The sequence below is a fragment of the Scyliorhinus canicula genome, chromosome 10, assembly GCF_902713615.1.
Source record: "Scyliorhinus canicula chromosome 10, sScyCan1.1, whole genome shotgun sequence".
Taxonomy (NCBI): domain Eukaryota; kingdom Metazoa; phylum Chordata; class Chondrichthyes; order Carcharhiniformes; family Scyliorhinidae; genus Scyliorhinus; species Scyliorhinus canicula.
Genome location: NC_052155.1, coordinates 139703624 through 139731532, shown reverse-complemented (window position 1 = coordinate 139731532; position 27909 = coordinate 139703624). Strand labels below are relative to the sequence as shown.

General features: G+C 46.5%; 1 protein-coding gene across 1 annotated transcript in view; it reads left to right on the top strand.

The window, feature by feature from the left end:
- Nucleotides 1–27909, top strand: part of taf2 (TAF2 RNA polymerase II, TATA box binding protein (TBP)-associated factor) — a gene marked incomplete at its 5' end in the record, with an annotated part of 199598 nt that overhangs the window by 120244 nt on the left and 51445 nt on the right. The window contains 1 exon segment of the mRNA XM_038808478.1: nt 15807–15916. Coding sequence (XP_038664406.1) covers nt 15807–15916 — 110 coding nt within the window.

The following is a 27909-nucleotide window of genomic DNA, read 5'->3' as shown; positions in this document are numbered from 1 at the left end:
ATTAATATATATTGTGAATAGCTGGGGTAAAGCACTGATCCCTTTGGTACCCCGGTAGTTACTGCCTGCAAATTTGAAAAGGACCCATTAATGGGGGCAGCACGATAGCATAGTGGTTAGCACTGTGCTTCACAGCGCCAGGGTCCCAGGTTCGATTCCCAGCTTGGGTCACTGTCTGTTCAGAGTCTGCACGTTCTCCCCCGTGTCTGCGTGGGTTTCGTCCGGGTGCTCCGGTTTCCTCCCACAATCCAAAGATGTGCAGGTTAGGTGGATTGGCCATGCTAAATTGCCCTCCGGTTAGATGGGGTTGCTGGGTTACGGAGATGGGGTGGAGGGTGTGCGCTTGGGTAGGGTGCTCTTTCCAAGAGCCGGTGCAGATTCGATGGGCTGAATGGCCTCCTTCTGCACTGTAAAGTCTATGATTCGATGATCCCTACTCTTTGATTCCTCTCTGCCAACCAGTTTTCTATCCACCTCAATACATTTCCCCCAATCCCATGCACTTTAATTTTGCGCAATAATCTCTGATTTGTCAAACGCCTTCTGAAAGTCCAAATATATCACATCGACTGGCTCCCCCTTGTCAAATGTATTGGTCACCTCTTCAAAGAATTCCAACAGATTTGTCAAGCATTATTTTCCCTTCATAAATCCATGCTGACTGACTGATCCTGCCGCTGCTTTCTAAGTGTTCCGCGATAAAGTCCTTGATAATGGATCCATGCATTTTCCCCCTACCCATTTTAGGCTTAGAACATAGAACTGTACAGCACAGTACAGGCCCTTCGGCCCACAATGTTGTGCCGAACTAGTCTGAAACTAAGATCAAATCAACCGCCTCCCAAACTTTCCAGTGCACTCCATATGCCTATCCAATAGCCGCTTGAAAGTTCCTGAAGTGTCCGACTCCGCTACCATAGCTAGGAGCGCATTCCACGCCCCAACCACTCTGAGTAATGAACCTACCTCTGACATCCCTCCTATATCTTCCACCATGAACCTTATAGTTATGCCCCCTTGTAACAGCTACATCCACCCGAGGAGAAAGTCGCTGAATGTCCGCTCTATCTATCCCTCTCATCATCTTATACACCTCAATTAAGTCACCTCTCATCGTCCTTCGCTCCAATGAGAAAAGCCCTAGCTCCCTCAACCTTTCCTCATAAGACCTACCCTCCAATCCAGGCAGCATCCTGATAAATCTCCTTTGCACCCTTTCCAATGCTTCCACATCCTTCCAATGAAGAGGTGACCAGAACTGCACACAATACTCCAAATGTGGTCTAACGCACGGCTCTTAAACTCAACCCCCCTGTTAATAAATGCTAACACATGCCGGCTTTCTTCACGGCTCTATCCACTTGGGTAGCAACTTTCAGAGATCTATGGACTCGGAGATCTCTCTGCTCCTCCACATTCTTCAGAACCCTGCCGTTAACCCTGTAATCCGCATTCAAATTTGTCCTACCAAAATGAATCACCTCTCACTTATCAGGGTTAAACTCCATCTGCCACGTTTCAGCCCAGCTCTGCATCCTATCAATGTCTCTACAGACTACAACAGCCCTCCACATTATCCACTACTCTGCCAACCTTGGTGTTATCAGCAAATTTACTAACCCAACCTTCAACTCCATCATCCAAGTCATTGATAAAAATCACAAATAGTAGAGGACCCAGTACTGATCCCTGTGGTACACCGCTGGTGACTAGGCTCCAGGATGAAAATTTACCATCTACTACCACCACCCTCTGTCTTCTATGTGATAGCCAGTTACTGATCCAATCGGCCAAATTTCCCTCTATGCCATGCCTCCTTACTTTCTGTATGAGCCGACCATGGGACACCTGATCAAACACCTTACTAAAATCCATGTATACGACATCAACTGCTCCACCTTCATCTATGTACTTAGTTACCTCCTCAAAGAATACAGTCAAACTTGTGAGGCAAGACTTACCCCTCACAAATCCGTGCTGTCTATCCTGGATGAAGCTGTATCTTTCCAAATGATCGTCAACCCTATCCCTCAGGACCCTTTCCAATAATTTACCTGTGACCGAAGTGAGACTAACCGGTCTCTAATTCCCAGGGGTATACCTATTCCCTTTCTTGAACAAGGGGACAACATTCGCCTCTCTCCAGTCTTGTGGCACTATTCCTGTAAATAGTGAGGACAGAACGATCAAAGCCAAAGGCTCTGCAATTTCAATTCCTCGCCTCCCAAAGAATCCTACGATATATCCCATCAGGCCAAGGGGACTTATCTATCCTCAGGCTTCTCAAAATTTCTAACACATCTTCATAATATCTACTTCCTCCAGCCTACCAGCCTGTATCACACTATCCTCCTCAACAACATGGCCCCTCTCCTTTGTGAACATTGAAGAAAAGTATTCATTTAGAGCCTCCTATATCTTCAGACTCCATGCACACGTTCCCACGTCCTTGACCGGCCCTAACTTCAGCTTTGTCATTATTTCATTCCTCATATAAGTGGGGTTTTCCTTGAGAAGGGGACTTCTCATGCCCCCTCCTAGATCTCCTAAGCCCTTCCTTGAGCTCCTTCCTAGCTATCTTGTGTCCCTCAAGTGCCCTAACTGAACCTTGTTTTCTCATCCTCACATAAGCCCCCTTCTTCCTCTTGACAAGACATTCAACCTCTTGTAAACCATTGTTTCATCACGCGACCATTTCCTCCCTGCCTGACAGGGACATACATATCAAGGAGCTCCACATCTCAATTGTACCTATCCCTGACAGTTCCTGTTTCCATCTTATGCTCCCCAATTCCTGCCTAATCTCATTGTAATTACCCTTCCCCCAGTTATAAACCTTGCCCTGCCGTATGTTCCTATCCCTCTCCATTGCTATAGTGAAAGTCACCGAATTGTGGTCACTATCTCCAAAGTGCTCTCCCACAACCACATCTAACACTTGGGCCGGTTCATTACCCAGTACCAAATCCAATGTGGCCCTGCCTCTTTTTTTAAATAAATGTATTTTATTGGGTGTTTGAACAAGGTATAATTACCGTTATGTACACAAGATAAGAAACATATATATACAGACACATATATAGAGAAGGGCATACCCCAACATACCAAAGAGAAGAAAATAATGCATACTAAAAAAAAACAATAAAAAATGAAATAGAATAACTGGTAGGGTATTGTGCACCAGCTCGACAGCGGCAGCTTTGTACACCTGGCAAAAATTATTTACACCACGTAAGTAGGCGACTGTTTGCGGGGGGGGGGCGGGGGAGGTGGGTGGGGGGTGGGGATTGGGGAGGCAAATATACATTTGGGTGCCGGGGAGGTAATTACAGTGTGCAATACTTGGCTGTGTTTCGTGTTGTTGTCGCCTGCTTCTCCCGGACGGATCTCGCTGCCGTCTCGCCCTCTCCTCCGCTTCTGCTGCTCCTCCCGTGCTCTGTCTTTATTTTCCTCGTTCCCCGCTCCTGGAGATGTCATGCACGTTTTGGTATCCCGTGCCTTCCTTCCAGCTCCCATTTCCCTGCCCCCCCCCCCCCCCCCCCAAACCTCGCTGGTTCTCCTCTCTTGTTGTGTGTCCGTCCGTCTCCTCCCCCCCCCCCCCCCCCCCCCCTCTCCACGGTTCGCCTTTCTTTCCTCAGGTTTAGCTGTCTCCCCCCCCCATGGTTCACCTTTTGTTCCTCAGGTTTAGCTGTCCCCCCCCGCCCGCCTCCCTCCCGGTCTATCTCTCCCTTTCATGCCTTGGCTACTTTCTCCTGATTCTTGACTACTTTCCCCTGATTTTTGGTTACCTGGCTATTCTTCCTCTTGCTCGTTGGCCACAAACAGGTCCCGAAACAGTCGCGTGAATGGCTCCCACGTTCTGTGGAAGCCGCCGTCTGACCCTCGCATGGCGAATTTGATTTTCTCCATTTGGAGAGATTCCGAGAGGTTGGACAGCCACTCTGCAGCTCTGGGTGGTGCTGCTGACCACCAGCCAAACAGGATTCTACGGCGGGCGATCAGAGAGGCAAAGGTAAGGGCGTCCGCACTCTTCCCCAGGAATAGATCTGGCTGGTCCGAGACTCCGAAGACCGCCACTTTCGGGCATGGCTCCACCCTCAGCCCCACCACTTTGGACATTGCCTCAAAGAAGGCTGTCCAGTACTCCACAAGTCTGGGGCAAGACCAGAACATGTGGGCGTGGTTGGCCGGGCCTACTTAGCACCGTTCACGTTTATCCTCCACCTCCGGGAAGAACCTACTCATACGGGTTCTTGTTAAGTGGGCTCTATGTACCACTTTTAGCTGCGTCAGGCTGAGCCTTGGGCACGTGGTGTTGGATTTGACCCTATCAGTGCTTCGCTCCAGAGTCCCCACCCTATCTCAATCCCCAGGTCATCCTCCCATTTCTTTCTTGTTGCGTCCAGTACGGTGTCGGCCGTTTCTATCAGTCGGTCATACATGTCACTACGGTTTCCTTTGTCTAGTATGCTTGCGTCCAGTAGTTCTTCCAGTAGTGTCTGTCGTGGAGGTTGTGGGTACGTCCTTGTCTCCTTTCGTAGGAAGTTTTTAATCTGCAGATACCGTAGCTCGTTCCCCCAGGCTAGCTGAAATTCTCTGTCAGTTCGTCCAGTGTTGCGATCCTGCCGTCCATGTATAGGTCCCTGACTGTCAGTGTCCTTCCGTCCTGCCCCCACCTTTTGAAGGTGGCGTCAGTCAGTGCTGGTGTGAACCTATGGTTGTTGCAGATGGGAGCTTTGTCCGACATTTTGGTCAGGCCAAATTGCTGCCGCAGTTGGTTCCAGGATTGGATGGTGGCTGTCAGTGTTTTTTGGGTGGGGATGGGAGTGCTGCCGTGGCGAGGGCCCGGACGGAGGTCCCCACGCAGGAGGCCTCCTCTGCGCGCACCCACTCGGCCTCTGACTCCTTGATCCATCCCCTTACTCGCTCGGCCGTCGCCGCCCAGTTGTAGAATTGTAGGTTTGGGAGGGCTAGCCCCCCCTGGATTTTGTTTTTTGTAGGACCTGTTTAAAGGGCAGCCCCTTTAGTTCTGCCCCCCCCCCCCCCCCCCCCCCCCCCCCCCCCCCACTTGCGGGTGTACTGGGAAGATCTCGCTTTTGCTCATGTTGAGTTTGTAGCCCGAGAAGGTTCCAAACTCTTTCAGGAGCACAATGATTCCGTCCATGCTGCTCTGTGGGTCCGAAATGTAGAGGAGCAGGTCATCTGCATAGAGTGAGACTCTGTGCTCTCTGCCTCCCCTTCGGATCCCACTCCAGCTTTTTGCTGCTCTGAGCGCGATTGCTAGTGGTTCGATCGCTAGGGCGAACAGCAGCGGGAACAGTGGGCATCCTTGTCTGGTGCCCCTGTGCAGTTGGAAGTATTGGGAGTTGGTATTGTTGGTCCGTACGCTTGCCATGGGAGCGTTATATGGGAGCTTTACCCAGGAGGTGAATCCTGCTCCAAGCCCGAATCGCTCCCGTACCTCTATGAGGTATTTCCATTCGACTCTGTCGAAGGCCTTTTCTGCGTCTAGGGAGACGATCACCTCTTGCGTTCTCTCCCCCGAGGGGGTCATTATCACGTTCAGCAGGCGCCTGATGTTCGAGGGAAGCTGTCTACCTTTGACGAAGCCCGTCTGGTCCTCTGTGACCACCTCAGGTACACAGTCTTCTAGCCTTTTGGCTCGGATTTTGGCCAGTATTTTGGCGTCTGCGTTCAGCAGTGAGGTGGGTCTGTATGACCCACATTCCGTTGGGTCTTTGTCTTTCTTAGGTATCAGTGAGATTGAGGCCTGTGCTAGCGTGGGTGGCAGTATGCCCCCAGCTAGCGAGTCTGTGAACATCTCCCGCAGGTTCAGTGCCAGCGCTGTCGCAAATGTTTTGTAGAAGTCTGCCGGGAATCAGTCTGGTCTCGGCGCCTTCCCCGCCTGCATGGAGCTAATGCTGTCCATGATCTCTCCCAGTGATAGTGGTGTTCGTACAGGGTCCCACGCGCCTGGCGGAGCTGGTGCACTGCTTTCCTGGAGGAGAGCAGGTCAAAGTTCCTTTGTAGCTCTTTCCTCTCCTCCAGGAGCTCTACGGTCGGGGCCTCGGAGTATTTGCGGTCTACCTCCAGTATGGAGTCGACCAGCTGCTGCCTAGCCACCCTTTCCTCCCTATCGCTTCGAGCTTTGAAAGCGATGATTTTCCCTCTTAGTACGGCCTTTAGTGCTTCTCAGAATGTGGAGGGTGAGACCTCTTCGTTCTGGTTGTTCTCCGTGTACTCTGCTATGGCCCGCGCTATCCTTTCGTTGAAGGTCTTGTCCGCTGGTAAGGCACCGTCCAACCTCCATGTGGGGCGTTGGGCCCAGCCCGTCTCTAGCTGCACGTCCATGTATTGTGGAGCGTGGTCTGATATCACAATTGCGGAGTATTCCACTTTGTCTTTCCCTGGAAGCACCGTTTTCCCCACCACAAAGAAGTCAATTCTGGTGTATACGTTGTGTACTGGGGAGAAGAAGGAGAATTCCTTCTCCCCCGGGTGGGCGAACCTCCAGGGGTCCACCGCTCCCATCTGCTCCATAAAGTGACTGAGTTCCCTTGCCATGCTTGAGGTTTTCCCCGTTTTGGGGTTTGATCTGTTTGTCTTTGGATCCTGTACACAGTTGAAGTCCCTCCCATGATTAGTCGGTGCATCGCTATGTCTGGGATTTCTGCCATGGTCTTCTTGATGAAGCTTGTGTCGTCCCAGTTGGGCGCATACACGTTGACTAGTACCACTGGTGCCCCCCCCCCCCGGTCCGTAACCGTCTTTGCCGCCCTAAACATCGTCCTCTTGCCGATCAATATCACCACCCCCCTGGCCCTTGTCCCATAGCAGGAATGGTAGGTTTGTCCCACCCAGCCCTTTCTTACCCGCAGTCGGTCCTGCTCTCTCAGGTGTGTCTCTTGGAGGAAGACTATTACGTTCCAGGTGACTATCCTGGTGGGGGGCTTCTGCCCCCTCGCTCCTGTGGGATTAACCATACTTATCTGGTGGATGCGCCCCTGCCCTCCGTGGTTTCCCTTTGTTAGGGGGCCGTCCAGGATGGCCGCTGTCGCTGCTCTCTCCATGCGGTCGGGTCCCTGCGCTCTGGGTATTCCCTTTGTCCCGGGGGCACCCACCATAGCCGCCCACTGTGTGTCCGCCACGCGGGTAGTCTCCTGCACTCTGGGGTCTCCCTTCGCCCAGAGACCGTACTGGGTGGGTGCTTGCAGCGGTTCCTTGTTTCGAGCCCTTGGTTGTGGCACTTTGTAGCGCTGTTCCTTTTCTAGCCTCGTTTGTCCCTCCTTCCCTGCATCCCCGGTCTCTCTTTGTTCAGGGTGCTCTTGCCGTGGCGGGGGTGGGGGGGCCTGGCATTGCCTCACCCCTCCCCACCCCCACGTCGGCGTATTGTTGCCCCTTGCCAGGGGCCCCTCATCCCTACCCTCGCTGGTGGTTTTCCAGCCCGTGTTCCTCGACAAACTTGTTTGCCTCAACGGGGGCTGTAAAGAAGTATTCTCTTGGTATGTGACCCAGAGTTTCGCTGGGTGCAGCATACCAAAACGCACGTTGCTCCTGTGAAGAGCTGCTTTCGCTCCATTGAACTCTGCCCGTCTCCTGGCTAGATCTGCCTCAACATCCTCATAAATTCTAATGGCGTGTCCTTCCCATTTGCAAGCTCTATTTTTCCTGGCCCAGCGCAGGATTGTTTCCCTATCCTGGTACCGGTGCAGTTTAGCTATGACTGCTCTTGGGTGGTCTCCTGCCTTGGGCTTCGGGCGCAGCGACCGGTGTGCTCTGTCCATTTCTGGTGGGTTGGGAAAGGTTTTCCTCCCCACTAAGTTGCCCCGCATCTCGGCCACGTATGCTGTGGGGTTTCTACCCTCGATCTCCTCTGGCAGGCCCACTATCCTGACATTTTGCCTTCACGAGCGGTTTTCCTGGTCGTCTACTCTTCCCTTCAGGCTCCCCTGTGTTGTGCCCAGCCTCGTCACCTCCCTCTCCAGGGCCGTGACCCGGTCGCTTATGTCAGTCGCTGCTTTCTCCAGCTCCTTAATGGTTGCCCCCTGGGCTTCCAGTTTCTCCCCATGGGCATCCACTTTCTCCTCTAGTCTGGCCAGGGCCTGCTGCACCCCTGTCATGGCCCTGGCCACTGCTGCCTGCACTGCGGCCTCTATGTCTGCCTTCGCCTCTGCCTTGTTTACCTGCTGATGCTCCCTCAGCGCCTCGGCAAAGGCTGCCTTCCAGTTCCAGCTCCCCCTGGCCCCGGGGCAGAGGGCACCTATCTGTCCAGCTCTTTTTGATGCGGCGATACTTCCGTTCCGCCGCTTCATGCGCTGATTTGCTCGTCTGAACTGGCTCGCCCATTGCCCGTCTGCCTTTGGTGCCCCTTCTCCCTCTGCTTTGGCTCCCTTCTGGCATTTTTTCTCCCCCTTCCCTTTCTTCTTTTCTTCTCCCCTTGTTTTTCTTTTCCCCCCTTTACTGCACCCTATATTTTTTTTTGTTTCTTCCCTTTTTCTTCTCTCCTCCCTTCTTTCCTTTACCACTTTATTTTTTCTCTTTTATAAAACTCTTCTCAGGTGGGCTTGTTTTGGGTGAGAAAAAAAAGTGCAAAAAGAGAAAAAATAATATATATTTTTTCACCCCTCCCCTCTCTTTAAAAGTTTTCTTTTCAAAGTTTTGTTTTTGCAAAAGTTCTTTTTCCTTCCTTTTCCCTCACTCACCCAGGGTCGAGAGAGAGAGAAGCCTCTTTGTTCTTGCCCCGTGGTGGTCACTGCCGGTTTGGGGGGGGTCGGACCCCGCTGCTCTGTCCCCGCTGCTCTGTCCCCGCTGCTCTGTCCCCGCTGCTTTGTCCCCGCTGCTTGGTTCGGGCCGCCGCTCGTCGCACCCCCGCGCTCTCCTGGTGGGGGTGGCTGGGTCGTTGGTCGCTCCTCCGTTCCGTCCTCTCTGCAGGTTCGGCCCTGCTTCGGTCCGGGGCGCTGCTACTCCGCTCCTGCCCTGCGCTCTGGTGCCGTTGGGGCGGGGGTTGGGTGGGTGGTTTTGTTGCCGCCGTCGGATCGCTCCGCTGCCGAGGGCCCGGTTCCCCTGCAACCAATGTCGCTGGGCTTTGAATTTTTTTTCCCCCTCCTCCTGTTGCGGAGACCCCCCCGAAAGAAAGCCCCGACCTCGTTGACCTGTGGGAGCCCCTTTTTTTTCGACCGCTCCGCTCGCCAACCGGAAGTCCTCTCCATGTGGCCCCGCCTCTTGTCGGTCTAGCCACAAATTGTGAGAGGAAACCCTCCTGCGCACACTGGATAAAAACAGCCCCATCCAAACTATTCGAATTATAGTGGTTCCAATCAATATTTGGAAAGTTAAAGTCACCCATGACAACTACCCTGTGACTACCACACCTATCCAAAATCTGCATTGCAGTCTTTTTCTCCACATCCCTGTTACAGTTTGGGGGCGTATAGAAAACTCCTGACAAAGTGACCGCTCCTTTCCTAATTCTAACTTCAGCCCACATTGCCTCAGTAGACAGATCCTCCTCAAACTGACTTTCTGCAGCCATTATACTATCCTTGATTAACAATGTTGCTCCTCCACCTATTTTACCACCTTCCCTAATCTTACTGAAGCATCTAAACCCAGAACCTCCACTAACCCTGTTCTATCCACATCTCCGTAATGGCCACAACATCGTAGTCCCAGGTTCCAATCCATGCTTCAAGCTCACCAACTTTATTCCTGATGCTCCTCGCTTTGAAGTAGACACACTTCAAACCACCTTCATGCCTGCAAGGTCCACTCTTGTGACCTTGGTACCTTCCTCAGTACTGCATTACCCTCAACTTCCCGAACTCCAGCAACGCTTTCTCCTGGACTACAAATCAGTTTCCCATCCTCCTGCCAAATTAGTTTAAACCGCCCCGGAAGAGCTGTAGCAAATTTCCCTCCAGAATATTGGTGCCCCTCTGGTTCAGGTGTAACCCGTCCTATTTGTACAGGTCCCAAAATCCCCAGAATGTGCTTCAATTATCCAAGTAACTGAAACCTTCCCTCCTACACCATCCCTGCAGCCACGTGTTTAACTGCACTCTCTCCCTGTTCCTCACCTCGCTAGCACTTGGCACTGGCAGCAAACCAGAGATGACAACACGGTCTGTCCTGGCTCTCAGCTTTCACCCCAGCTCCCTGAATTCCTGTTTTACATCCCTGTCCCTTTTCCTACCTATATCGTTGGTACCGATGTGTACCACAACTTGTGGCTGCTCCCCCTTAAGGATCCTGAAAGCACGATCAGAGACATCACGGACCTTGGTACCTGGGAGGCAACACACCAACCGTGAGCCTCTATCGTTGCCACAGAACCGCCTATCTGTCCCTCTAACTATAGAGTCTTCAATAACTAATGCTCTCCTGCTCTCCCCCATCCCTTCTGAGCCACAGGGATAGACTCAGTGCCAGAGACCTGGTCACAGTGGCTTACCTCTGGTTGGTCCCCCCCCCAAACAGTATCCAAAACGGTATATTGGTTATTGAGGGGAACAGCCGCAGGGGATCCCTGCACTGACTGCTTCTTCCCCCTCCTTTTAAACGTCACCCAGCTACCTTCATTCTTGGGAGTAACTACATCCCTGTAGCTTCTATCTATAACCGACTCTGCCTCCCGAATGATCCAGCTCTGGCTCCAGTTCTCTAACACGGTTTTTGAGGAACTGGAGATGTGTGCACTTCCCACAGGTGAACTCAGCATACTCCTCCATAATTCCCATCTTTCTCTCTACCTCCTTTGAGCCATTCTCCAATCTGCAGGGTCAGTTCCAGAGTCTATATTTACTTACCTTTTGTTTATAATGCAGTTATTGTATTGTAATTCTTTTTCAGGGTGGGATCATGTTAGAATCATAGAATTTACAGAAAGAGGCCCTTTGGCCCATCGAGCCTGCACCAGCTCTCGGAAAGAGCACCCTATTTTAGCCCACACCTCCACCCTATCCCCGGAACCCAGTAATCCCTCCCAACCTTTTTGACACAAAGGGCAATTTAACATGGCCAATCCACCTAACCTGCACACCTTTGGATTGTGGGAGGAAACCGCAGCAGAGACCGCCACATTTTGTGCAATTTAGTTGTACTTCTTTCACTTCAGTTACTGCTCAGGATGACGTCTCTTCTGTATTGATTCTGTAATAAAGCGATCAGACAAGCTATACACTTTTCTACTCTCTTCTGGTTCAACCCTGCCTCATGTAACGCTGGCTCCAAAACCCACTCTCACTCAAATGAATTCCATTCTGCTGCTTTGTCTCCAACAGTTCATTAGCACAGTGGTTAGCACTGTTGCTTCACAGCTCCGGGGTCCCAGATTCGATTCACGGCTTGGGTCACTGTCTGTGGAGTCTGCACATTCTCCCCGTGCCTGCCTGGGTTTTCTCTTGGTGCTCCGGTTTCCTCCCACAATCCAAAGGTGTGCAGGTTAGGTGGATTGGCCATGTTAAATTGCCCTTTGTGTCAAAAAGGTTGGGAGGGATTACTGGGTTCCGGGGATAGGGTGGAGGTGTGGGCAATTTAGCATGGCCAATCCATCTAACCTGCACATCTTTGGACTGTGGGAGGAAACCGGAACACCCGGAGGAAACCCACGCAGACACGGGGAGAACGTGCAGACTCCCCACAGACTGTGACCCAAGCCGGGAAACGGACCTGGGACCCAGGAGCTGTGAAGCAACTGTGCGAACCATTGTGCTACTGTGCTGCCTGTCACTTGTGTGGCGTGAATGCTACTTGTCGCTTGTCAGCCCAAGCCTGGATATTATCCAGGTCTTGCTGCTTCAGTATCTGTAGACAACCCCACTTCTGACCTTATGATGCAACGAAGGTCATTGGTGAAGCAACTGAAGATGCCGGGCCAGGACACTACTCTGAGAAACCCCTGTAGTGATATTCTGGAGCCACCACCACAAAGATCTACCTAAAGATCTACCTTTATACCAGGTATGACCCCAGCCAGCAGAGTTTTCACTTGATTCCCATTTGACTCCAGTTTTTCTCAGGCTCCTTGATGCCATACTTGGTCAAATGCTACTTGATGGCAAGGGCAGTCACTCGCATCTCACCTCTGGCATTCAGATCTTTTGCCCATGTTTGAACCAAGATTGTGATGAGGTCAGGAGCTGAGTGACCCCGGCGGAACCCAAACTGAGTGACATCGGGCAGGGTGTTGTTGAGTAAGTGCCGCTTGATGGGATTGTTCATGTCTCCTTCCATCACTTTGCTGATAATCGAGAGTAGACTGATGGGGCGGTAATTGGCCGGGTTGGATTTGTCATGTTTCTTGTGTACAGGCCACACCTGGGCAATTTTCCACATTGCCGGTTAGATACCAGTGTTGTAGCTGTATTGGAACAGCATGGCTAGAGGTGTGGCAAGTTCTGGAGCACAAGTCTTCAGGACTACTGCCAGAATATTGTTATGGCCCATAGCTGTTGCAGTATCAAATGCCTTCAGCCATTTCTTGATATCACTTGGAGTGAATCGAACTGGCTGAAGATTGACATCTGTGATGTTGGGGACTTCTGGAGGAGGCTGAGATGAATTATGCACTCAGCATTTCTGGTTGAAGATTGTTGGGAACGTTTCAGCTTTATCATTTGCACTGGTGTGCTGGGCTCCTCCATCATTGTGGCCTTGTACAGTGAGCTCTCTAATTGTCCTCCATTTCTCACAGCTGGATGTGGCAAGACTGCGCAGCATAGATCCGATCCACTGTTCTGCTTAGTTCTGTGTATCACTTGCAGCTTATACTGTTTGGCTTCCATGTCGTCCAATGTTATAGCTTCACCAGGTTGACATTTTTGAGGTGTGCCTGGTGTTGCTTCTGGCATGACATGGGTTGATCCACTGCCTTGATGGTAATTGTACAGTGAGGATGTGCCAGGCCATGAGGTTGCATATTGTGGTTGTATGCAATTCTGCTGCTAATTGCCCAAATCACCTCCATGGACTTCCAAGTAGGTTTTTCTCTCCTGTTGGTTCCCTCACCACTTGCCGAAGATCCGTTCCAGCACCTATTTCTTTTCGGACCCAGCTAGTATCTGGTCGTGCTACCGAGCCACCGAGTGATGGACTGTGAAGTCTCCCACCCAGAGTTCATTCTGTGCCCTAACCACCCTCAGTGCTTCCTCCAAGTCGTGTTCAGCATGGCGAAGTATGGATTCATTAGCTGTGGCACATAGAATCATAGAATTCACAGTGCAGAGGGAGGCCATTCGACCCATCGAGTCTGCACTGGCCCTTGTCAAGAGCACCCTACTTAAGCCTATGTCGCCACCCTCTCCCCGTAACTATACCTAACCTTTTGAACACTAAGGGACAATTCATCTAACCTGCACATCTTTGGACTGTCGGAGGAAACCGGAGCACCCAGAGGAAACCCACACAGGCAAGGGGAGAAATTACAAACTGCACACAGACAGTCACCCGAGGCTGGAATTGAACCCGGATCGCTGGTGCTGTGAGGCAGCAGTGCTAACAACTGTGTCATTGTGCCACCCAGTCGATGTTCAGGACTCCCAGGACAATTCCCACTAACTGTTTGCCATTGTGCTTTGGTGGAGTCTGTCCTACCAGTTGGACAAGACATACCGAAGATGGTGATTGTAGTGCCTGGGACATTGTACGGTATGATTCCATGGCTATGTTGTTTGACTAGTCTGTGAGCATCTCTCCAATTTTGGCATAAGTTCCCAGATGTTAGTATGGAGGACGTTGCAGGATCAATATGGCTGGGTTTACCATTGTCATTTCTGGTGCCGTGGTCGATGCCATGTGGTCTGTCCAGTTTAATTCCTTCTAGCCCTCATAACGTTAATAGAATTGAGTGGCATGTTAGGCCATTTCAGAGATGTTAAAAATCAACCACAATGTGGGTCTGGAGTCATACGTAGGCCAGATCAGGTAAGGGCAGTGGATTTCTTTCCCCCAAAGGACATTAGTGTACCAAATAGGTTTTTACAACAATCGACAAACGTTTTGTGGTGGGCATTAGACTAGTTTTTAATTCCATGGTTTTAAAATTAATTCAAATTCTAACAACTGCAATGATGGGTTTGGAACCCGAGTCCCCAGAGCGTGACCCATGTCCTCTGGATTACTAATCAAGTGACCATAGCACTATGCCATATCTCCCCTTGAAGTGTTCAGAATAAACTTCATTCAGAAAAAGATGGTGTTTTACCTCTATTAAATGTTACAAATATGTGCCAATTTTCTCTGATGTCCAAGAGAGGGATTACAAACCAGGTTTACTCTTTGGAAAATGTGTTATTTTGATACAAGTATGATAGATTTTAGTTATTTTACCCCAGTCAACTCCAAGAAAAGAGCAAAGCTATTTCTGGAGCGTGTTCACATATATTGCTTTCTCCCCAAGTCTGCATGTGTTTCCTCTGGGTGCTCTGGTTTCCTCCACAGTCCAAAGATGTGTAAATTAAGTGGATTGACCATGTAAATTGCCCCTTCGTGTCCAAAGGATGTGTAGGTTAGGTGGGCTTATGGGGATAGGACGGGGCCTAGGTAGGATGTTCTTTCAAAGGGTCGGGCAGACGTGATGGGCCAAATGACCACCTCCTGCACTGTAGGAATTCAATGGTTCTATATGTTTAATAGTTGAAAAAAAACGTACAGACTGTTGTCTAATTTGGTTTGTCTCCAGTCATTTTTTCAACTGTTTCTTAACATGGCCAACTCAATTTTAACAATTAGTACAAGCCAGCAGTAGATACGTTTAATAACGAGCGAAATTTGTATTGCATCTTTGCTAATATCCACACATTATTGTTCAATAAAAGGTCTGATGTTGTATTCTATCACCTTCCAAAGTAGAGGACTATCACATGAAGCCTATGATAAAAACAGTAAGCCAAGATAAGTGAAAAGGATTCCCTGTTTATGCTCTGGGTAATCTCTAAGTCTATGGATGTTTCAGTCAGTGAACTGACTCTGGAACCTCAAAAGCTTTACCTACAAGCAGTACTTTGAGACAGTGAAGCTGAATTTATTGAGTAAAATGGACTTTTAAAAAAAAAAGTAGAGCAAACAAAAAGTGGACTTCGAGAAAATGGAAAAAGAAGGTTGAGGGGCAACCTGATAGAGGCCTACAAAATTATGAGGGGCATAGACAGGGTGGATAGTCAGAGACTTTTTCCCAGGGTAGGGGGGTCAATTACTAGGGGGTTTAAGGTGCGAGGGGCAAGGTTTAGAGGAGATGTACGAGGCACGTTTTTTTACACAGAGGGTAGTGGGTGCCTGGAACACGCTGCCGGAGGAGGTGGTGGAAGCAGAGACGATAGTGACATTTAAGGGGCATCTTGACAAATACATGAATAGGATGGCAATAGAGGGATACGGACCCAGGAAGTGTAGAAGATTTTAGTTTAGACGAGCAGCTTGGTCGGCACAGGCTTGAATGACCGAAGGGCCTGTTCCTGTGCTGTACTTTTCTTTGTTCTTTGACAGTGGCCCAGAGCCGGGATTGAACCTGGGACCTCGGCGCCATGAGACAGCAGTGCTAACCACTGCGCCACCGTGCTGCCCATCCTGGTTAATAACAAATACTGCACCAGACAGTAGTGATCTGACTGCTATAATCAAAGATATTAGAGCTGAACTAAATGCTTGGGTTCACAAAATGGATTAATAATCAGATTGTTTTCTGTTATATGCACCATTTTTCAATAATATGTTTCCACAATAGGCTCTTGAGCATTTGTTATCATTCATGCTATCCGATTATCATCGATGCATAGAGCTGAAAGCAAATCCTGTTGTTTCATATGTTGCAGACATAAAGTTTTAAGTATGCTCAATAAAAACCCACCTTTCACCAAGAATACTGACTCTCCACTGTGCAATGAGGCCCTGGTGGACCAGCTCTGGAAACTAATGAATTCAGGTACATTTACAATCCCAAAATATTAATTATTGTTTATGGTTTCTATTATCTGATTATTTCCTTAATTGTGACATGTTCAAATAGAGTTAAAAGACTATAAAACAGATTCATTTATAAGTATTTTCCTTTTTTTAAATCGCATTGCGAATATGCTATGTCAGGTAGTGATTTGTTAAGCCTGCCCAAAGTGAAGACATTTTCTGTATATTTTTTTGTATATTTCTGTATATTACACTTAAAAAATTTAGTTGAAAGTTTTGACTCTTGCTTCTGTTTTCACCTTTAAAATCACATTGCCTGTTCATACAGGTAAGTAGTTTGAGAAACTGCTTGTTGATGTATATTATACATTATATTTATATTATATATAATTTACACACAGGCTTATATATGTGCACTTTTGATAATTGCTGTTTGTAAGTTTCAAATAACGCAAATAAAACAGTAACCACATGTGCAAAGTACAACATCACCCAACAATATCTTATCCTCTGTGATGTATTGCATCCATTTTAAGCTCCTCACTGTGGCTATATGTAAATAGAAATTTGTAGCCAGTGACAGGTTGTTCTCAAATGCTTCCTTCAAAGTTTTTCAACTTGCCCGTTTCTGTTGTTCTTCGATCTTTGAGTATTTTATAAGCTTAGAGAAGTGTACTATTGTCAATACAGTTTTTTGTACAGACTTATTTTCAGACAAATTATTTCTAAAGCTGCTGTAGATGTGATTTCAGATGCTCTGGTAATGAAATGATTATACTTGTTAACTGTGATTTCTGATGTGCTCAATAAAAATGTCAGTCATTGGGGCACCAGAGGTTCTGGCTAAGTTAGTTTTTAGTGTATTATGTTATGAAAGTCTGCTCCAGATGTTTTTCTTTCAATGTAGAAACTTTCAAATTGCGGGACACAGTTGCTTTGAAGTCTGTTCAACTTTAGAATGGAATATTTGGGTCAGTTCATTTGATGGTTTCAAACCCATACAAAATTATAATCCAGGATTTAACAAAGAATGTGTTTTGCTTTGTTTTTGGAACCTCAAAGCTAGCTTGGCTTAAAGGCTAAACTAATTTTGTATCACTCTTGGGAATATTGGGTTACACTGAATGAAAAGGCTTTAATCAAAACTTTCATTTAGAACATAGGTTCTATGTGGAACACCAGGGTCCCAGGTTCGATTCCCGGCTGGGTCACTGTCTGTGTGGAGTCTGCACGTCCTCCCCCTGTGTGCGTGGGTTTCCTCCGGGTGCTCCGGTTTCCTCCCACAGTCCAAAGATGTGCGGGTTAGGTGGATTGGCCATGCTAAATTGCCCGTAGTGTCCTAATAAAAGTAAGGTTAAGGGGGGGTTCTTGGGTTACGGGTATAGGGTGGATATGTGGGTTTGAGTAGGGTGATCATGGCTCGGCACAACATTGAGGGCCGAAGGGCCTGTTCTGTGCTGTACTGTTCTATGTTCTATAGATATATAGTGGGCTGAATAGCTGTCTTGCAGTGCAGGACAATGCCAGCAGCGTGGGTTCAATTCCCGTACCGGCCTCCCCGAACAGGCGCCGGAATGTGGCGACTAGGGGCTTTCCACAGTAACTTCATTGATGCCTACTTGAGACAATAAGTGATTATTATTATTATTTAAAATACTTCTGAAAAATTTTGAATGGTAATAAGAATCATTCTATATTATAGTCCTTGCGTATGTGTCAGGTGAATTTAGTATTCAACAATAGAAGCTACCTTTTACAGCCATTCTCAGGTGAAAAGTGATACATTTACAGTGAAGTTACAGTAGATTTAGTGCAGGTCCCAGGTTCGATTCCGGCTTGGGTCACTGTCTGTGCGGAGTGTGCACATCCTCACCGTGTGTGCGTGGGTTTCCTCCGGGTGCTCCGGTTTCCTCCCACAGTCCAAAGATGTGCAGGTTAGGTGGATTGGCCATGATAAATTGCCTTTAGTGTCCAAAATTGCCCTTAGTGTCCAAAATTGCCCTTAGAGTTGGGTGGGGTTACTGGGTTGTGGGGATAGGGTGGAGGTGTTGACCTTGGGTAGGGTGCTCTTTCCAAGAGCCGGTGCAGACTCGATGGGCCGAATGGCCTCCTTCTGCACTGTAAATTCTATGATTCAATGATAGAGGCATTGTATCAATGCCAGTGAGATTCCGTTATAATGCAGAAAACCTTTGGAATTAAGATAGTCTCTAGTTCTGTTTATGATTGCAAATGCCATCTGGTTTATTAGATATTTTCATCAGTTGTTGATTGCTCTGAAGCCACCATGGTTATTAGCTAGTGTGATTTCTTGCGTTTTGAGCAGGGCATCACTGGTCTCACCTGTTAAAGTGCACTTGAACAATAGTTTTAATGACTTCCTTGGTCACGGCAGGAAGACAATTGGAAGAAAATTATAAGTTGATAAATAAAATGGGCACAGGTCTTTCACCATTTCTAAATTAATTGAAGTTTCTTCTGCCTGGCCCTGCACAACAGCCAGGACTGTGCTCCGGGTCAGGGGGAGGGGGATCCCAGCAGGAGTAGACATTTTGTTGGACGAGTGGCGTTCAGCATTGAAACCACATGTTCAGGATCTGCTCACAATTATAAATTAATCTGCATCTTAGATGAAAGACTTGAAGTCACTCTGGTCCAATATGAATGCTTGCAAAAGCTAGATTATGAAATAGTTTTTGATTTTATTGAAATTTACATATGATTCTAATGTCCTTAAATTAAGTATGGTGATGGAATCTTTTAGAACAAAGAACATTACAACATAGGAACAGGCCCTTCGGCCCACCAAGCCTGAACCGATCCAGATTCCTTATTTAGACCTACTACTTATTGCCCGAACGATCTGTGTCCCTCCATTCCCCGCCTGTTCATGTGTCTGTCAAGATACATCTTAAACGTTACTATTGTGCCTGCCTCCACCACCTCCACTGGCGATGCATTCCAGGCACCCACCATCCTCTGCATTAAAACCTTTCCCCACACATCTCCCCAAAACTTTTCCCCCTCTCATGTGCTCCCTTGTAATTGCGCTTTCCACCCTGGGAAAAAGCTTCTGACAATTCACCCTGTCTATATCTCCAGTAATTTTGTGGACCTCAATCAGGACTCCCCTCAGCCTCCACCTTTCTAATGAAAACAAACCGAGTTTATTCAACCTTTCCTCATAGCTAACATCCTCCAGACCAGGCAACTTCCTGTTAAATCTTCTTTGCACTTTCTCCAAAGTATCCACGTCCTTCTGGTAGTGTGGCGACCAGAACTGCATGCAATATTCCAAATGTAGCCTAACTAGTTTTATACAACTGTAACATGACCTGTCAACTCTTGTACTCAATGTCCTGGCCGATGAAGGCAAGCATGCCGTAAGCCTTCTTGACCATTTTATCCACCTGCATTGTCACTTTCATTGAATTATGGACCCGAACGCCCAGATCCCTTTTTGTCAATACTCCTAAGGGTTCTGCCATTTACTGTACAATTCACACCTGAATTTGATCTTTCAAAATGCATCACCTCATATTTGTCAGGATTGACCTCCATCTGCCATTTCTCTGCCCAACTCTCCAATCTATCTATATTCTGCTGTTTTCTCTGACAGTCCCCTTCACTATCTGCAACTCCACCTATCTTAGTGTCATCTGCAAACTTGCTAATCAGACCATCTACATTTTCCTCCAGATTATTTATATATATATGTGGTCCCAGCACTGATCCCTGTGGAACACCACTAGTTACAGATCTCCATTCTGAAAGATTCCGTTCTACTGTTACTCTCTGTCTTCTGTTGCCAAGCCAGTTCTTTATCCATCTAGCTAGCACACCCCGAATCCTGTGCGACTTTACCTATTGTACCTGTCTGCCATGAGGGACTTTGTCAAATGCGTTACTAAAGTCCATGCAGACGACATCCCTTTCCTCATCAATTAATTTTGGAACCTTTTCAAAAACTCTTCCCAAGTTGGTAAGACATGACCTCCCCCGCACAAAACCATGTTGCCTATCACTAACAAGTCCATTCGCTTCCAAATGTGAATAACTCTACTCCGTATCTTCTCCAACAGCTTCAGAATTTCCTGATGTGTTCCTTTTATAATGCTGACGCCACAAGCAGATAATTTATTTACTCTACTTGATTCTTGCAATAAATAACAGTAATTCACTTGGGATCATTTGTCTCGTTTATGTAGTTCTTGCTTCTGTGTTTAGTAGCAGTTGCAGATGTGGACAACATTTGTGCACTAATTTAATCTGGCATTTCAAAATATTGTACACTTTTATTTAAATATGAGAAAAACAATCCATTTGTTAGAGTCGAAAATGATAAATCTTGTGAAAAAAGATGCTAGCTATTATTGATAGGTCAAAAATTGTCGTTAGTATTAATCAGTACAAGTGACAATAAACAAATCCAATTCAATATTCTAAGAAGATAAGCATCTAAAGATAGGTAGACGCAAGATAATGGTGCATGCACATCTACTTTTAAGAATCTGCTGCAGTTGTGCATTATGCAAAAGTCAGTAAAATTCTAAAAGTACTGAACATTTAAAAACATATGGACATTAAAGTTTGGGAGTAATCCACGAATGGGACCCTGGAGCATTTTATGTTAAAACAGTACATTATTTTGGAAGAGTTCAGTTAGGCCTCAGCAATGAAACTGAAACATCTGATTGTTTATAAAAACATTTGGACCTGCTTTTGGTATTATTATATGCTTGTTCCAAACACTGTTCCATCTGAAAGGACAGATGGCCTGCTGTAGTTCGACTCTGAGTTCTGTTTCATCAGTTATTAGATGGGCAAGAATGCTCAAGTATGTTGTATCACTGATTCTCTTCCTATATCCCTTTTGAATAGTTCATATTTTCTGGTTATTAACCTTCCATGATGTATTACTGAAATTAGCAATTTGGGATTCAAATATATATCCACTTCTATCTACAGAAAGATTAAGTCTGCATCCACTGGAGCACAAATAAGATTCTGCTGTCCTATATTTGAAATAATCAGTGTTGGAATTATGCAGTGTCAAGATTCATGAGACGGAAACTGCACAATAGCAATAATTCTTCTTGTCATTTGGTAGTACAGAACTTGGGTATTGCTAAATAAAAGACATGTTTCATCGAAGCTTTTCATCTTGCACTCATCAAGACAATTCACAAGAATATCAAATGTAAAGTGAACAATAATTAATACTTTCTGTGAAGAATGTGCTGATTGGTTGGCAAATGGACTCGGGTAGAGGCATTCCCATGGAGACGTTTTTAAAAAAATTTAGAGTACCCAATTAATTTTTTCCAATTAAGGGCCAATCGACCTAGCCTGCACATATTTGGTTGTGGGGGCGAAACCCATGCAAACACTGGGGGAATGTGGTCCCATGGAGATATTGATAGTGACTGACAATTAACTAGCGAACATTGTTTGCAATATGAGTCGGGCAGCTTGACACTGATTGGTCAAGGCAATACCCTGAGGAATGAACCAACGAATTGCTGTCACTTATTTTGTTTAACTGACACAGACGCAATGTGTGTTCATGGTCTTTCTGTCTACAGAGAACAGGGCCCTGTGTATTAATATATGTAGCTTACAGTAAATGCAAGTGCACCACGCAACAAGTTCGACTGACCATCTTAAATTCAGTAACAGCGTAATTCTTAAGACTGAGGATTATTTAGCAAATGTCCAATCACAGAATCACATATAATGTTGGGCACAATGTTTTGAGTTTTTCAAGCAGAGGCTGGTTAGGTATGGTCTATACTCGTAGTATTCGGAATAAAGTAAATGAGTTGATCGTGAATGACTATGATTTAGTGGCCATTACTGAAACATGGTTAAAGGATGGTCACAACTGGGAGTTAAATATCTGAGGGTATCAAACTATTCGGAAGGACAGAGTGGATGGTAAGGGAGATGGTGTTGCTCTGTTATTCGGGCAATAGTAAGGGATGACATCGGTGCTATGGAGGATAAGGTGAATCCATTTGGGTGGAAATCAGGAATAGTAAGGCGAAAAAGCCACTGATAGGAGTAGTCTATCGGCCACCAAATAGTAACGTTATGGTGGGGCAGGCAATAAACAAAGAAATAACTGATGCATGTAGAAATGGTACAGCAGTTATCATGGGGGATTTTAATCTACATGTCGATTGGTTTAACCAGGTCTGTCAAGGCAACCTTGAGGAGGAGTTTATAGAATGTATCCGCGATAGTTTCCTAGAACAGTATGTAATGGAACCTACGAGGGAACAAGCGGTCCTAGATCTTGTCCTGTGTAATGAGACAGGATTGATTCATGATCTCATAGTTAGGGATCCTCTCGGAAGGAGCGATCACAATATGGTGGAATTTAAAATACAGATGGAGGGTGAGAAAGTAAAATCAAATACTAGTGTTTTGTGTTTAAACAAAGGAGATTACAATGGGATGAGAGAAGAACTAGCTAATGTAGACTGGGAGCAAAGACTTTATGGTGGAACAGTTGAGGAACAGTGGAGAACTTTCCAAACGATTTTTCACAGTGCTCAGCAAAGGTTTATACCAACAAAAAGGAAGGACGGTAGAAAGAGGGAAAATCGACCGTGGATAGCTAAGGAAATAAGGGAGAGTATCAAATTGAAGGGAAAAGCATATAAAGTGGCATCGATTGGTGGGAGACTAGAGGACTGGGAAATCTTTAGGGGGCAACAGAAAGCTACTAAAAAAGCTATAACGAAGAGTAAGACAGAGTATGAGAGTAAACTTGCTCAGAATATAAAAACAGACAGTAAAAGTTTTTACAAATATATAAAACAAAAAAGTGGCTAAGGTAAATATTGGTCCTTTAGAGGATGAGAAGGGAGTTTTAATAATGGGAGATGAGGAAATGGCTGAGGAACTGAACAGGTTTTTTGGGTCAGTCTTCACAGTGGAAGACACAAATAACATGCCAGCGACTGATAGAAATGAGGCTTTGACAGGTGAGGAAATTGAGAGGATTGTTATCACTAAGGAGGTAGTGATGGGCAAGCTAATGGGGCTAAAGGTAGACAAGTCTCCTGGCCCTGATGGAATGCATCCCAGAGTGCTAAAAGAGATGGCTAGGGAAATTGCAGATGCACTAATGATGATTTACCAAAATTCACTAGACTCTGGGGTGGTCCCGGTGGATTGGAAATGAGCAAACGTGACACCACTGTTTAAAAAAGGAGGTAGGCAGAGAGCAGGAAATTATAGGCCAGTGAGTTTACCTTCGGCAGTAGGGAAGATGCTGGTATCTATCATCAAGGAAGAAATAGCGAGGCATCTGGATAGAAATTGTCCCATTGGGCAGACGCAGCATGGGTTCATAAAGGGCAGGTCGTGCCTAACTAATTTAGTGGAATATTTTGAGGACATTATCAGGGCAGTAGATAACGGGGAGCCAATGGATGTGGTATATCTGGATTTCCAGAAAGCCTTTGACAAGGTGCCACACAAAAGGTTGCTGCATAAGTTAAAGATGCATGGCATTAAGGGTAAAGTAGTAGCATGGATAGAAGATTGGTTAATTAATAGAAAGCAAAGAGGGGGGATTAATGGGTGTTTCTCTGGTTGGCAATCAGTAGCCAGTGGTGTCCCTCAGGGATCCGTGTTGGGCCCACAATTGTTCACAATTTACATAGATGATTTGGAGTTGGGGGAACCAAGGGCAATGTGTCCAAGTTTGCAGATGACACTAAGATGAGTGGTAAAGCGAAAAGTGCAGAGGATACTGGAAGTCTGCAGAGGGATTTGGATAGGTTAAGTGAATGGGCTAGGGTCTGGCAGATGGAATACAATGTTGACAATTGTGAGGTTATCCATTTTGGTAAGAATAACAGCAAACGGGATTATTATTTAAACGATAAAATATTAAAGCATGCCGCTGTGCAGAGAGACCTGGGTGTGCTAGTGCATGAGTCACAGAAAGTTGGTTTACAGGTGCAACAGGTGATTAAGAAGGCAAATGGAATTTTGTCCTTCATTGCTAGAGGGATGGAGTTTAAGACTAGGGAGGTTATGTTGCAATTGTATAAGGTGTTAGTGAGGCCATACCTGGAGTATTGTGTTCAATTTTGGTCTCCTTACTTGAGAAAGGACGTACTGGCGCTGGAGGGTGTGCAGAGGAGATTCACTAGGTTAATCCCAGAGCTGAAGGGGTTGGATTATGAGGAGAGGTTGAGTAGACTGGGACTGTACTCGTTGGAATTTAGAAGGATGAGGGGGGATCTTATAGAAACATGTAAAATTATGAAGGGAATAGATAGGATAGATGCGGGCAGGTTGTTTCCACTGGCGGGTGAAAGCAGAAATAGGGGACATAGCCAGGACTGAGTTTAGGAGGAACTTCTTCGCCCAAAGGGTTGTGAATCTATGGAATTCCTTGCCCAGTGAAGCAGTTGAGGCTCCTTCATTACATGTTTTTAAGGTAAAGATAGATAGTTTTTTGAAGAATAAAGGGATTAAGGGTTATGGTGTTCGGGCCGGAAAGTGGAGCTGAGTCCACAAAAGATCAGCCATGATCTCATTGAATGGTGGAGCAGGCTCGAGGGGCCAGATGTCCTACTCCTGCTCCTAGTTCTTATGTTCTTATACCTTGCCCTTTGCGAACAACTGAAGGGGCATTCAATCTGCCAGTTGAGAGATAAAGCCTACGTGCCTAGCATCATACTCGCACTGAAATTCATCTACAACATTACTCATTAGTATGATGGGCAAAATGTCTTTTTGGCTTGACGTCAGCATCCAGTTGGTGGTGAATATTCCTTATGCACTTGTGCTGCTACTGTATTGGAGAAGCGAGAAGCAGCTAGCTTCATCTGTTCAATTTTTTTGAAATACCTCCTTCCAGGGTAATCTCAGATATGACAAAAGATTTTGTGGTAATGAGTAAAATAAAGAAGTGAAAGATATCCACATGATGTGAGTGCAGTCAAAAGTTGGTTGCTGATCCTTGAGCATGCATTGAGGTTCGTTAAAACACTGTAGCAGGCCAAGAACAGAAATGTCAAAGTGCGAGCATGGTGCAGAATTGAAACAACTCACAGGAAGCTCAGGGGCATGATTGTGTACTGAACAGATATGTTCTGCAAAGAGGCCACCCAGTCTGGGTATTTTCTCCCCAAAGGCCACTTCATCAATAGTGAATACAGTATACTGAATTGAAATAAATAAACAAATTGCAGTTTCACATAGGAGTGTTTGGGGCCTTGGGTGGTGAGTAGGAAGCAGCTAAAAGGTCAAATGATGAAACACCTTTTCTTGCTTGTAAAGATGTCTTTGAAAAGGGAGAGGGTGTTGGGGATGACTGAGGAGTGAATGTGGAGGTCGGTGGAGTGGAAATCTATCATTGTGATTCTTGCAAGGAGGGGGGGAATGATTAAGAGCACAAGTGTGTGAAATAGATCAGCCACTCTGTCCACTGTCCATTATATTGAGGGTGGGAGAGCGGGAAGAGTTCTCGGCTGAGAAAAAAGACATAGATTATCATAGAATTTACAGTGCACAAGGAGGTCATTCGGCCCATTGAGTCTGCACCGGCTCTTGGAAAGAGCACCCTACCCGAGGTCAACACCTCCACCCTATCCCCATAACCCAGTAACCCCACCTAACACTAAGGGCAATTTATCGTGGCCAATCCACCTAACCTGCACATCTTTGGACTGTGGGAGGAAACCGGAGTACCCGGAGGAAACCCACGCACACACAGGGAGGATGTGCACACTCCACATAGACAGTGACCCAAGCCGGAATTGAACCTGGGACCCTGGAGCTGTGAAGCAATTGTGCTATCCACAATGCTACCGTGCTCCCCATAATGGAAGCTTACAGCATTGGAACAGATGCAATAGAGTCGGGTTGTTGGGAAAACAGAATAAAGTCCTTGCAAGAAGTGAGGTGTGAGGAAGTGTATTCATTGTAGCAGTGTGAGTCTGGGCTTGTCATGAATATTAGTTTAAAGTGTATCCCAAGAACTGGAAACCAGTAAGGGAAGTGGAGAGTTGGCAATGGACCAGATGATGTAAATGTCCTTACTGTTCCCTTATGTCCCTTTCTTTTGCTTTACTCTTATAGTTTTGATCCATGGAGGATTAATGGACATGCCACTTTAAGGCAAGCAGCCTGTATCTTTAATTCAAGCAGGTAGAATCCTGAAGGCTGTGTTGGTCTACACTAGAATTGCAGGGTGGCCAGCATCAGTGGCAGAGAAATTGATTGGGACTCAGTTTGATTGATTGGCTGGTGGCCAATGGATTGGCCCATAAGGTTGCTCTCTGCCCGGTAACAGATTTGATTCAATCTGATCCCACTGATATGCCTTTCAGAGTTTCAAGCTTTCAGTTTTGATTCTGGCAGCATGGTGATCGGTTCCAGCTAGCTCTCTCCAGAAGGATCCAGCTACTCCCTCCTGGTTAGCACTGCTGCCTCAGTGCCAGGGACCCGGGTTTGATTCCGACCTCAAATGACCATGTGGATTTTGTACATTCTCCCCGTGTTTCCCCCGGGTGCTCTGGTTTCCTCCCACAGTACAAAGATGTGCCGGTTAGGTGGATTGGCTGAACTAAATTAACCGTTAGTGTGTTCAAAGGTTAGGTGGAGTTACCGGGATAGGGCGGGAGAGTGGGCCTCGGGTATGTTTCGGAGGGTTGGTGCAGGCCCAATGGGCCGAATGGCCTCCTGCACTGTCGTGATTCTATGATTCTCCAGAAGGCCACTGTGAGTGGTGACTCTCCAGAAAGCCTGGTGGATGTTGTTTTCCTGGAGCTGATTAGGCCTGAAGACAAACCACGAACTGAAAGCACAGTTTGATGAGAAGTAAGGTGCCTCTCCAGGAAAAGTTGAGTACTGCATTTTTAAACTTTTGTGTGCCGGAACGATGCATCTACAAAGATCATTACAGGTTGCAAACCATAGACTTCATTCTGCCAGCTTGCTGTGAAGAAAAGTACACTAAAGTCTCTTTCTTCTATCCACTTTTTACCCCCCCATTTCCACCCCTCTGTGTTTCTCTGTCTTGTGTGTAGAGGTTGACGGAACGTTACATCAGGCATTAGGTATTAGCTTGTTAACTGGTTGTATTTACTGCATATTTCATATAAATAAACAGTAATCGTGTTTACATTTACAAACCTGGTGACTGATTAGGAGCCAAAGACTTTGGGTATTTTTATAAGAATTATTGGTTGATTGACTCATGTTGTGACTCGAGGGCACATGGGACTGGAATTAATCATCCATTAACCCAGGGTACCATAACAATGAAGGCACATCCGTTTCTGCTATTTTGAAAAAAATGATGAACGTGCCAATAAGTTGGTTGATTGGTGTTCGAAATATCTGGACAAAATTGCAAACAAGTATGCGATAACTGAGAAGAGTTTCGGATATTGTGGAAAATTTTATACATGGAAGGGATAGGAACATTTCGGCTTCTGTTTGTACCGTTGGACTGCAGTACTGACCACAATTGCCCTGCCTTAAATTTAATAAAATTATAAAAGAAGCTATTCATTTTTCATCTTTATGCCCTAAACACGGTACAAAGTCTGAATTAAGACTTATTTGTGACTAATGTTTACTCCATTCCTCAGTTGATTATCATTTCCATAGAATCCCTACAGTGCAGAAGTAGGCTATTCGGCCCATCGAGTCTGATTCATATTTTGTTTTAAATATGCTTTTGTTTCTAGAGAAATAGACTGTAAATGTATCTGCAGCTACAGTTCATAAGGAAACCCAGTGGGTTCAATATGTGATCCTGGTGCAGTGATGTTGGACCACAGTAAAAATCATATACTGTCTGTTTGGGCAGCACGACAGCACAAGTGATTACACTGTGGCTTCACAGCGCCAGGGTGTCAGCTTCGATTCCCCGCTGGGTCACTGTACGGAGTCTGCGTGGGTTTCCTCCCACAGTTCAAAGACGTGCAGATTAGGTGGATTGGCCATGCTAAATTGCCCTTAGTGTCCAAAAAAAGT